Below are 13122 nucleotides of genomic sequence, written 5' to 3' on the forward strand. Positions count from 1 at the left end.
ACACCTGGACGAACGAGCTTGACCAACCATAAAAAATAGAAATTGTTATTGTCTATCTTTTCTATTGATTATTTTGGCAACAAAAGCTTCAGCTTCAGCAGCTTTTTTTGAGATACTAGTTCAATGCATAATGAGCACACGTGAATGAATGTACCCCATAAGAAGAATAGTGACCATCCACAAAAAGAGTGATCTGAGTGGTCGAGTTTGCAAGTTGCAGATGTGATGGTTTCAACTGATCTTATAACATCTTTGACAAATGTGAAAATTCAGACATGAAACACTGTCATCTCTTGTTTCAACACCATCGAGTAAAACCACACACACAAGTCCATTCTCACTTCTAATTTCACAGCACACAGATGGGTGTTTGGAAGTGGACCTGTGTATCGTCAGATGGTTGCCGACAGGGAACAATATTCTTAAATGCCTGAAGTAGCCAGCCGCTGACATTTCCTTGAAATTTCCCCAGACCAACATGCTCCCAGGATGGAGGCAGTTTAAAGCAATTTACAGCTTCCTCCAACCTTCTCCTTTATTTTTGCCCTGAAAAATCAGAAGAGAAGACCCCCATTTTCACCTACATTGTGTTTTCATTATTGCATCTTCTCCATCTCTTGCAATATAGTTTGCAAGTCCAATTTCAGGTTTTACAATAATTATTTTCATGCTGCATACATTTTATCTAATTTGATGTTTTCACATTTATTTTGACAGTTTTGGTGCTTTTGACAGCTGACGATATTTATCAGATGAGTAAAAAAAAAAAAAAAAGACTCCACACATATCAAACTTCATCATCATATTATTATGCCTCATATGACTTATTATTGACTCAGCAGGCCTGAAAATAAGCAGGAGGACAGTGTGTCTTTTTCTCTTGGCTGTATTGTATCATTAGAATTCAACAGAGCCTGAAATTACACATTATACAGTAGCTGCCAATACAACGGCTGAAAAGTAAGAGAACTAAACACTGTTAATTTGTTGTAGGGTGTGATCCATCCATACTTGAGACAAATTGTGTCAGCTGATGCTGTCCTGTTGCACATCGTGCACTAGTATGTGATTCACGCTAAAGTTTTTGAATGAAAAGGGGCTTTAAAAGCACTGCCAAACCAAAAGGATCATGCAATGCAAAGACCGCCTTTGTTTTTTCTCTAACTCGTAAATATGGACAAAAACAGAAAATTGTAGATGAATCACTGGAAAAGTTTGCAGAAAAGCTTGAAAACAAACTTTTGAAACATATTGCCCTTACTTTTGGTTTTATAATCTCGTTGAATAATTTTAATACTTCAAAAACAAAAGTACCTGCAAACGATCCATTTCCAAATGAAGTCTTTCATCTTCTTTCCCCTTTGCAAACATGTTGTGCTTTCGGATTGTTATTTCCTCAGGAAACAAACAACACTAAATATTTTTTGGTCTGTATTCTTGTGTTAAAATGGTTAAAAGAACAAAACACAAATCATTTTGGCTTTTACAAACTGCTTTTTTTATCAGCTTTGAGATGATGCCAGTTTGAGCTGAGGGGAAGAAAGTGATCACAAGCCAAAATTAACAACAGGAACATATCAAAAATAGCTGTCAGAATATTTCACAGTGCAAATATCTATTATATACACAGTGTCTGATTGTATTTATATGGCCATGAACTTACAAAATATACACAAGCCAAAAATTTATAGTATTTCTTACAGTGTGTGCCATGCCCAAAATAAATAATTTTAAAGATTAACAGGAAGATTAATTTCGTAATAAAATAAATAATATATATTTTTTATTTTCCACATGAGCACATGTGTAGCAGTAAAACATAGTCATAAGAGGCCATCATAGGATGATGTCAACCAGGTAGGTAATAGAATGACCTCATTAAATACATTTAATGATATTAGCATTTATGTAAGTATAAATAATATATTTAAATGTGATTTTTTTTTGTATGATTCTATTTATTTGGTAAAAGTGCTGTTACAGAAAATAATGGGTAACACTTTATGTTAATGGTACAAGGAAATATGTTACCAAACACTCTTTAGTTCTATCAAATTATACCAATTATATCAAAATGTTATACTTTATCATATATACTGTGAATATTAATTAATGAACCAATTTGTTTTATTGGAAAATGCATATGTTAACATATTATACAAATGACTTCATGTACATTCCTGTCTTTGTCTATGGAATATATGTACGTGTTCAACTTTAATTCATTTTGATCCTCTAACCTCTGACATTTCATAAAAATCCCCTGTCAAATTGTTACTGCAGCTGACTATGCCTGGGAAACTAAAACCATCACAAAAACTGTTATACACATTCAACAGAAAGAAAAACTACAGTAGCACCCACGTAGACGTGAAGTGAGGATTTAGCCTGAAAGTAATTATGAAAATGGCACTTCCGATATCCAAATTAGGTTTTACAAATTCGAGGTGTGGTGATATTTTTTGGTTAGCTTTTTAAAAATAGAATAAAATGAAAAATCCAAAGCCCAAAATGATCATACACTGTTTGTGATACCAAATCCAGATTTATTATCCTATGATGTCCAAAAAACATTTCCTAATGATGATGAACCTGGACCAAAGTTCGGTTTTAGCCAATCATGTGCACCAGTCAACTACTCTAAATACTAGAGGACCAAATCCTTTTTGACTCTAATGAAATTTGCACCATTAAAATCCGTACGTTTATTAATGTGCTCCAGTCTCTTCTCTTTTGAAAACTATTCATTCCTGTTGGAGTAAGTATTCCAGAAAGCTATAGTTTCAAGCTGTGTTTTAGCCCTATAAAAAGCTGAGCCATTCAGACAGAAGTCAGCTACGTTTAAAGATTTAGATCTTCTGTAGGAACCACTTGGCCTGAAAGTCTAACCCTAATCCTGGTTCAACATATGTCACAACCGTAACCCCCACAGGACCAGTTGTTGAAATGATTTAGCTTCACTGACTTGTGGATGAAACACGCTGGTTACAACAAAGCAAAAAAACTATTCTTTCACAACATAGTCTAAGCCAGCTAGAGGTTTTATAGAGTAGATTGGATTTTAACCGTCTGATTGAATATACTGGGAATTTCTCTTATTGGATATGTTGTTCAAAGGTTTAACTGGGCTTCTAAGTTACAGATAGATGCAATTTTAACAAAGCTGGCAATTTTTTAAATGTTAGTTACTGAAATTTGCAAAGCAAATTCATTGTGGTTTTTGTTTGTGTTAAGACTTAAACACACAACTCTCAACCTTCATGTTTAACTTTCATCTTATGACAATTATGACAGAGCAACCATTTTAAGACAGGGTCAGAGCCTTCGTGTTTTGCTAACATGCCTTTAAGATAAAGTGTTTAAATCTGTTTCTGCACTATGGATGTTGACCTTCATTTTATCATTAGCAAGAGTTTCCTTTGCAGTGGGTTTTCATCCAGAGTACAGAATATCACATTTTTAAATGTGATATTTAGATATATAAAAAAAAGACAGATTAAAGACATTATGAGCATGAAAAAAGCAGGCTGAGAATAGAACAAGACTCACTGGCACAGCTATGATATTAGACTTATTACACAGTCAAATAACTTTTGTGGCCATTCAAACCTCATTACTTTATTTATGTCTTCCTTTGAATTTGAGAATTTATTTTTTACCCTCTCAGCCCTGTGATATTCGGCACCGGCATAAATACACCAACTGTAACACAACTAAGCAGCTGGGTGTGCAGCATCACAGGACACACACGTAGCACATACTTAAGAACTGGCATGAATAAAATATAGATAAAAAACAAAAGTAGCATCCTTTATAAAACATTTAAACAGTGTGAAAGTACATTATGTACACAATTCCAGAGCTTTGAGCACAGGGTCTCTATGGCACATACAATCAGAGTGTGTGTGGGTGTGTGTGTGTGTGTGTTTATCCTTTGCTTCAGGGTACCACACTGTGCTTAGCTGGACACACTACACACCTTCATAGCTGTGACCAACCTACAGTACCCTTTGGTATAGGTAGGGTGAGGATAGGAAGGAGTCTACACCTTGATCATCATCATTATCATCCTCCTCCTCACACTGTCATAATCCTAATTGGCCTCTACATTATGTTATAACATTCAACGCCATAACCTCGAATGGAAAACGTTTCCACCTTCGCTGTAAAGTCTCAGGTATTTCTGTCTCCACACTGTCTCTGTGAGTGCTCCCACACAGTTTAGCAGCTTTGGGAAGTGAAACATGTCAAAAGCAGCTCGACAAGTTCTCGACATCAAAGTTCTCAAAAAGCAGCCGCAACAGCAACATAAAGTAAAATGAAATGTCATTTTTGTAACTAATACATCTCCGTCCCAATGAGCTCTTTGCTTCCAGACCTGCATTATCCTCCTGGGCACGACAACCCAGCATTAGCCTCTGGGATTTAATCACTGAGATATGGTGGGCAAACCGGATTCATTTTCCAATTTTCCATTCTTATTGAGCAGTACATCTCAGCCGCTGTTGCTCTTCCTTGGCTACAGTCTTTATCCTCAGTGTGACTCATGCGTATGTCTCTCCTAATTTCAGTGCCACCAGTTCAGAGTCCTCTGTGTGGCGCCCATTTAAGTGTTCGCTGTTGCAGTCATGATGGTACATAAAGGCAGGTACCTCGGTGATGGAGGTGGCTGTGTAGGAAGTGGAGCGCATTGAGCAGTGGTCCTTTCGCCTCTGACCCCACTGGGTCTTATACTGCATCCACTGTCTCTTTAGAGCTGCCTGCACCTGGATGGCACATATGAAAGAGACAGTTAATTTTTTTGTGTTCATAATCCTTCATATTGTTCCATGCAGCTAGTGTTTGACCATAGCTATTATAGTGCACAACAAATCATCTCCAAACCCTTTATGCTTGTTTTGGTTTTCTGTTCTACTTTGATCACTGAATTTTTCCACCACATGTCCAGATTTACATACCAATCAATGCAGTTACAGTGCGACCTGCAAAATTAATCCAACTGATCGATAGTGATCTTAACTGGTGCAAGCATAATTGATTCAGCATATGTGAATCACTCAAATTTCAATTACGTTAACAGATGGCAGTTAGGAAATTTAAACACCAAAGTCACATTTCTTTTTGAGCATGTGGTCAGATCATCACTATAAAGTGAATGAAAGTGTAGAATTAATCATGTAAATATAAATTAACTCTCCTTTACATCCTTCATTCACTACTGCTCCTTCAGGATCCATTTTCCAACATTCACAGCCCCCCAAACATATCAATTCAAATATTTACATTTTGACTGTAGCCTACAATTTGAGGAACGTGGTGATTAATTATAACAAGCTTTTTCTTGTGGATTTCACGCACTGTGCTTATGCAAAAAATGTACATTAATGTCACTTTTTAAAAAAATTGCCCTTTGGTGCAAATTGGCTTAAATACAGCACATACCTCTGGATAAATCACACACAACATTAAACGAAATCAAAGCATATGCTGTTATGTTGCTGTTATGCTTTGCAACAGATGTCACGTTTATGTCAGAGATAAACCTAAAAATCATCCATCCACCATTTAACACAGTAACCACAATAATCAGGTAGATCAATTCCCTATTTTGCTATAACATGCTAATGACATTCTGCGTGTAACCCTTCCTTAAGATGACCCTAGTGTTGCACCACACCATATGAACTGTAAAAATGGAACAAACTTCTAATGCTTTGAAGAACCTTAGTTTTTGTTGTCTGTTCATAAACTCCCTGAAAAATTTTCTCCTTTCGCGAGTTTATTAAACTCAAGAATGATAACAAATCAAACTTTTCACATAAGTTTGTATGCCCGGGAGAATTCAATGCTCCAAATTTTTCAGTACCTGTAAACCTGTGCTCACAGCAGGTGAATCCTGGATGCACTTTTTAAATCCAAATATTAACAAAAAATCCCAACACACAGACATTTTAATTTAAATTATTCATTGCTTTTTGTCCAACAGCCAAAACCCAAATAAATAAATTTCAAAGCCACATTAAATTAAGAAATGAGTCATTAATTATCAAAAATGGTGTAGACTCATTTTCTGTTGAACAACTAATCAGTTCAGCACTTTGTCCTGACTGACGGAACAAGAGCTAGAGTGTGAACCCAGTTTCTAAAAACAGAAACCAGGGCTACACTCTTCCCGCAGTGCAATGTTAATTATTTTATTATGTAACACTCTAATACTACTGTAATTACTGTGAATATATTAACACACAGTGATCTAATGATATAAATTATGACACTAATTGTTATAATGAGACAAAGGAGCAGTGGGGCTTACAGCTTCCATGTAGAACATTTTGCTTGATGTCACAAAAACAGCATGAAAGCTGATTGTCTCACTGACCTAACTTCACAATGGGACCATTGAAGAAACAAGGCAGGTCTGTGCAGTTTGGCCTTGAAATCAAAAAACAGAATTGAACCCAGCTCCAGAAACCCGTGTCCTGATTAGGAGAGCTCAATTGGTTATTATGCGGTCGAAGCAAACAAACCCTCTCATTCCCTCGTGACAGTTTTGTTGGTTGACTTTGTATTACCCCAAAAAGTGGACTTGATTGAAAATATGCTCTGCACATTCTGCAGGTTGTTTACAGTGTTTAGGAGGTTTCTGTTGTGCGGTATTAGTTAATGCATGACCTATTTTTGAGGCTGAATGTGTAAATTGCTACTTCACAATAGGTTGCTACGTCTTCTGTGCCAGACACCTCACGCTGAGTATTTAAATCTGCAGCGCTCTCACTTTATGCGAGTCTGCCCTGTTTTCTTCTCACGCAAAGAACTACCTCACAACAACATCACTGTCTCTATGGGATACAGAATTCCACAGCGCAAAAAGCAGGTTAAAGCACACATACATATTTATCTGGTTTTTGCTGGTGTCACTCTTCTATTCATACTGCTAAAGGGTTTTTAAAAAATACCTAATACAACCTAACAGTCCATATTTGTTGATGGTTTGCTCTGCAGAGACCTTGAGCTAGAAAGCATCTGTCACATCCGAGCCAAAAGGTCTCCACTAGACCATTAACCCTACATCTGGGCTTTAATGCAAATCTAGCTCATACGTATGGAGAAGTGTGTCGACCAAGTTCAAGTCGCTCACTCAGACAGCTGCAGACAGAGTGAGAAAGGCTGACAGGAGGACTAAAAGGAGACTCGATTTCCAGCTGCACTTGGAAACCACACCGTCATTTATAAACTCTTCACCTGACGTGACCCCTGAGCTTTTTCTGCAGCAGCACTGGCTTGCTCTTAGGCAGCCAGGCAGCACAATGCTTTGTAACCTGTTAGAACCACTACCACTAAGGACTTATGCCAACGAGAAATGATGTCCAAAATAATTATTATTGTGGGAATCTGGAACAGTTTGACATTATAACCATGATAATCATGCATATAAGCAACATAACAAAAATCCATTATACTTCTATGCTAGTGGGCAGCACAGGTGTAGAGTTGTCAGCTCAGCTGCCTTACAGCCAGAAGGTCCCTGGTTAAAAATGTGTGGAGTTTGCATGTTCTTCCAGTACTTGTGTGGGTTTCCTACAGGTACTCTGGTTTCCTCCCACAGTGCAAAGACATGCATGTGTGTCTGTGTATTTCTTTCTGTGTTGGCCCTGAAATAGATTGGCGTCCTGTCCACGGTGTACCCCACCTCTCTGTTTTTGACAGCTGTGGAAGACTCCAGTCCCCCCGTGACCCTAAGTGGTTACAGATAATGGATATATAGATCCATGCTAAAATGTGATCACCATCTACAAGCAGATACAGTACATATATGTTTGGACAAAGACACTAAAATTTCTTTTCTTTCAACAAGTAAAATGCTCAATTTGATTAGTGATGTGATTGATCTGGCCATTCCAGAACATTCCACTTCTTTACAGTATGCTTTGAGCATTTGGTTGAATCTGAGCAATAATATGGCACACTTCAGATTCATCTTGCTGCTTTTGTCAGAAGTCACATGATCAATGATTAGAAAGAAGCAGTTCCTTTGGTTCCAGCCATACATACCCATACAAGACCACTGCCTTCACAATTCTTCACAGATGAGGTGTTATGCTTTAAATCATGAGTAGTTCCCTCCCCTGTCCAAACTCTTTATTACCCATCATTCGAAAGCTAGTTGATCTTTGTCTTATCTGTCCATAGGATGTTGTTTTCCTTTGTCTGTGCAGGCTCTTTCCATGTCATATTGGCAAACTGTGATCTCGCTTCCTGCTGTTGGGATTTATAGAAGATCTTGTGGTAAACCATCTGAATTTACTCTGGTGAAGTCTTCCTTGTTGACTTGGACACAGAGAGGCTGCCCTCCTGGAGGGCATTTTTATTCTGGACCTTTTCCATCTGTCATCCACCACAGATATTTTTTGTAGTCACGTAGGTCTTTTCATTTCCTGTGCTCACAACACTTTAATTCTTTTTAATTAAATACCTAATAGTTGATTTGACCACACCTGATGATTTTCTCTTTCTCTGATGGACGTTTATTTTTCAGCCCAATGAAGGCGTTTCTCTGGCAGATATGGCTATTTGGATGGTATGTTGACAGGTTAACGATAGATTCACATTTTTTCATGTATGTTGACAGAGAGTCAAGTGCAAAGGGGAACACTGAATTAGGTCTTTCTTGTTGTAATCCTTCCTTCATCGAGAGATCTTTTCTTAAAGCCCATTCAGTGAAGGTTATGGAGAGTGAAATCCACAGTCCTTGCTATGTCCAAAATTACTTTTTACTGTCAGTTTAAAACTCTCTCAAACATGTTTCCCTGTCTAGCTGCAGTGGAAGGAAAGTAACAACTAAACACATATGCTGTAAGGACCTTGCTGTATAGTATTTCATGCATATACTTCATACCTCAAATTTCAGAGGTAGACAATAATACATTTCTGCACCTGTAAATGTAAAAATAATTTTTAAATAACTCAATCAAACAACAAAAGTTTTGTTGTGTGTTTGGCAAAAAAATTTCTTTTAATTAAATTTCAGGGTTAAAAAGAACTTTCTGTTAACGAAGAATCCTCTTTATTATACCAACGTGTTTTAGCACTTCACCACCTTGTTGACTGGTGAAGTACGACAGCACACCTCTCCTATAGTAAATTTCTGAGTGGAAACAACAAACTCAAACTTTTAAGAGGAAAAACTATTTCCAGCTGTGTCTTACATTTCACCTGAGGCGACCATTTAGCTTTTACTGCCGCTGCACTGGATTGGTCTCAGAAGACTGAGACATACAGTATGGAGCCTCTCTCTGGAGTTACCAGTACTTTACTTGAGAGTTAAATGCCAAAAAACATCTGTGTTTGACATTCATGGGTCACTACTTAATAAGCTTTTAGGGACAGATGTAAAATGTCAGAGAGCTGAACTGAAAACAAAATATGAAAAGAGACAGATAAGTTAGATTAGCAGGGCTGGAAATAGAAGGAGAAAGTGGAAGTAGCGTGCAGTGCCTGCCAAGTGTATCAAAGCCAAAGATGAGCACTTTTAATACTACTGTAAGTAATTAAACAGGATAGAACTTTACAAGCTTTAGCGATGCTGATATAGAGAAGTTTCTACCCTTTGAATCAAACCAGGTGAGCTGTTCCATCCTGATTCTAGCATTATGATAAGTTAACTCTCTCCTGGGTTAAAATAAAAAATTAAAAAAAAGGATTAGAAAGGAGAATAATGCTATATTGTTTAACTTGGTGGACAAAAATACATAAATACATTTACAAAAAGCCGGTATAGTTGACACAATGAATGTCCTTTAATATGAATAACTGCTCGAAGGCATTTTTACTTCCTAAAGGTCCTCTACTGTATAACACCTGCCAGATTACATCCATCCATCCATCCATTCATTATCCATAACCACTTATCCTGTGTAGGGTCATGAGGGGGCTAGAACCTATCCCAGCTGTCATTGGACATGAGGCGAGATATACCCTGGACAGGACGCCAGTCTATCTCTGGGCCAACACAGGGAGACATACATAGACTGACAACCATTTAAATTAACCTAACATGTATGTTTTTAGACTGTGGGAAGAAAATCGGTGTAGTATTAGCTAGGATTGAAGGATTGGTTATTTGCTTCTCTGTTTAGGTGACCCTAACCACACAGAGATATGGAATGACATAACTGTTATGCACCATGTTTTTGATATCTTTTTTCATTGTTAGGCTGCAGAGTTTCCTCATTAACTTTACGTGACACAGTGTGGCTACACTGTGGGGAAGTCAAACCACTAATATGAGTAAACACATGCAGTGCTTACCTCTCCGTTGAAGAAGCAGAATATTGTTGCCACCAGTAAACCCTTAAAAAGTAAAACAGACACTTAATTTAGAGTTTAAAAGTGAGGCAACGTCACAATGATATGAAAGGCTTTTTTCAAAATAAAACGAGGGTATCTGTTGGAGCTACATGATCTCTTTCACAGACGATGTGTCTATTGTTTAATTAAGTTCCTAACAAGTAGTTAAATAAAGTTGATGAAGTGACTAATTGGTTCTTTTAAAAGTAATTCAGCAGTTAATTAACATTAATCAATCAACACATGGCTGAAAGCAAGGTTGTAACATCTTCCAAGCAAACCAAACATTATTATTATTATTATTATTATTATCAATTGGCTGGCTGTTTCCAGAAATGCAGACTACTTCAAAGTAACTGGGAGTCAGCAGTGAAACTACACTTCTGTTCCGTGATCAACGTTGTAGAATTACCCTTGAATTGAGCCCCATACCTGTCACTTTAATGGAAATGCTGAATAACTGAGCCCCTCACTTTCAGCCCAGTACCTACCTGGTAGTGCATGAGTATGTGCATGATGTATTCATAGACCTCCCCAGCCAGCCGGTTCTCTGGCCTCCAGGGAAAAATTACAAACTGTATTCCCAGCAATGGCACCAGAATCAGAGTGGCTCTTACTGCCTTCATGTACATGTTGGACTCTGCCCGGTGTGTGTCTCTCAACTTGGTCACCAACACTCTTATAATATTAAGTAAGAAGAAAAGGTTCACCTGCAGAAAATTGAAAAGTTATACGAAGAAGAAAACCATATCTGCTCTTTATTAGTTTAAAAATTAATTTTCAACCAAGTAGAAATCCATGATTATAGTTTTTAATTTTAAATCTATGCTTTTATTTTATATTAGCAGACTTACAAGAAGTGCTGCCACTATAGGGCCATGGACTGCGTAGAGCAGATGGGTTTCCACACTCATCCAACAGCTACAAAAGGAAAAACATATCAGTCAGTACTGTCTGCTACCCAAAATACACATGCACACACGTTCAAAAAGATGCATGTGTATGGCTCCACACACCCTCACAGTCTGCCACACGCAATAGAGCACATGTGTAAACATCTCCTGTTTATTTGCATAAGTTCTGGAACATTACTCACTTGTCATCGAAATACTTTTTCCTTGCCACGGCGTGGATAGATGCAGGCACTAGAGGAAAACCTTGGATTGGAAAAAGACAGGAGCCATATGAGGTCTTGAGTGACTTTAGAGAAATTCATTTTTCATTTATGTAACAGTAAACGTGTGGTTAGCCTGGTTAGTTGCTTTGTTCGCTTTAGTCTTACTCGTCAAATAATTTATAACCTTTTAAATATCATTGTCTATATTCTTGGAAATCATGAAACAGTGGATTAACATTGACATCGTAATTTCTACAAAGTTTCCTATCGTGATTTTATTGTTCCAACCCTCCACACAACATCACACTGGACACTGGCTCTTTTTAGCTTGATACACATACTGTAGGCAGCATATTGGGTACACATGGATCTGACACATGCAAACACACACACACACACACATCAAGCACTCCTCAAGGTTATTCCCTCCCTGTGTGACAGACTTCACTCATTATTGAAAAGGGAAAACAGGATAGGAGTGGCACTAAGCGCCTGCAAGGTCAATAAAGCTGTCAGTATGTCCATGTTGACATACTGTACAAGTACTGAATTATTATGAGTAAATTGTGGCTAATACTTTAAAATACAATACAGTGTACAAATTCAAAAAGTATTTAAATGGTGTTTTGATTAAATGTAAATGACTCACCCCAGCCCAGTAGATAGTACCAGTGCAGATGCTGCTCCTCTGCAAACACAGCAACCACGATGAGTGTGTGAAGGTAAATGCCTTCACAAAGCATCCAGAAATAATTGCAGCCCAGCATGTACATGTGGAAGAAGTGCAATACTTTACAGCCAACCTGCAGATAGAGAGAGAGAAAAAGTGAAAACAAGAAGTACTGTATGTAAGAGGTAGAAACAATCCAGATCTGTTATTTTGTCTGTTTTTTAGTTCCTGTATCAGCAATCCTCAATTGGTATCATATAATCTGGCCCCAAAGGAGAACTACTCCTATATGACTACTGTCACATATGAAAAAATAGCTATTAAAAGGATTCCGTTTGAACACATTTGATTTCATCTCAGCAGGAGATAAACGAGATCTAGGTGGGTGTTTCTGCACTCGTGGCACAAAATCGTTGGACGGTATTCTCTCCAGACTGAGAAGGTGTTTATTCGTCAACACCCTCTGGCGCTTGGACAGATATGATGATCTGTCGTCGTATCTGGAACTCTCATTGATTGTGTTTATCTCACTTCCCTTAAAGTTGTCAGAAAAAGCCATATTTTGCAATTGCACGTGTTTTACAGTGCTATACAATTTTCTTTTTGTGCAATCAGAACAGTGCGACAATACGACAGCATATCTCATTATATTTTTGGTTCCTTTGCTTGATTTATTATAATTTCTTGAAAGAGATTACTGTGACAATATATCATTATGTCAATCTTAATTCACCACGGTCTACTAATGCTGTAATTATTAAGATGCTTATGAAAGCTCTATAAGCTATAATTTTTCTAATGACAACCAGGCACTGACTCCGATGTGATTGCAACGACGTCTCAAAAACTTTTATCAAAATATTTTCCACAGAATCTAGAAGACAGTTCCATATTTTATATATGCACCTTGCTAGTAATAAATAAGGGACTTGATGTCACATTTCTATCATGATTTTAGTATTTTTGACTCATTGGTTTCAGTTGCTTT

The 13122-nt window shown here is 37.4% G+C and overlaps 1 protein-coding gene across 3 annotated transcripts in view; it reads right to left on the reverse strand.

Moving 5' to 3' along the window:
* Window positions 1-913: 913 nt before the first annotated feature.
* Window positions 914-13122, reverse strand: part of calcr (calcitonin receptor) — a 53212-nt gene continuing 41003 nt past the window's right edge. The window contains exons 17-23 of one of the 3 annotated variants that reach the window (XR_010914376.1): window positions 12114-12267; window positions 11444-11504; window positions 11202-11268; window positions 10839-11057; window positions 10309-10350; window positions 4129-4766; window positions 914-4093 (exon numbers count right to left, since the gene is read on the reverse strand). Coding sequence is in view for 2 of the 3 variants with exons in the window: in XM_067503524.1 (XP_067359625.1) it covers window positions 4545-4766; window positions 10309-10350; window positions 10839-11057; window positions 11202-11268; window positions 11444-11504; window positions 12114-12267 (765 nt within the window). In the remaining variant the exon portion in view is untranslated. Of the gene's footprint in view, window positions 4767-10308; window positions 10351-10838; window positions 11058-11201; window positions 11269-11443; window positions 11505-12113; window positions 12268-13122 lie in introns of all 3 variants that reach the window. The other 2 variants (XM_067503524.1, XM_067503536.1) reach the window with 2 other exon arrangements.

Source organism: Channa argus, chromosome 1, assembly GCF_033026475.1.
Source record: "Channa argus isolate prfri chromosome 1, Channa argus male v1.0, whole genome shotgun sequence".
Lineage (NCBI taxonomy): Eukaryota > Metazoa > Chordata > Actinopteri > Anabantiformes > Channidae > Channa > Channa argus.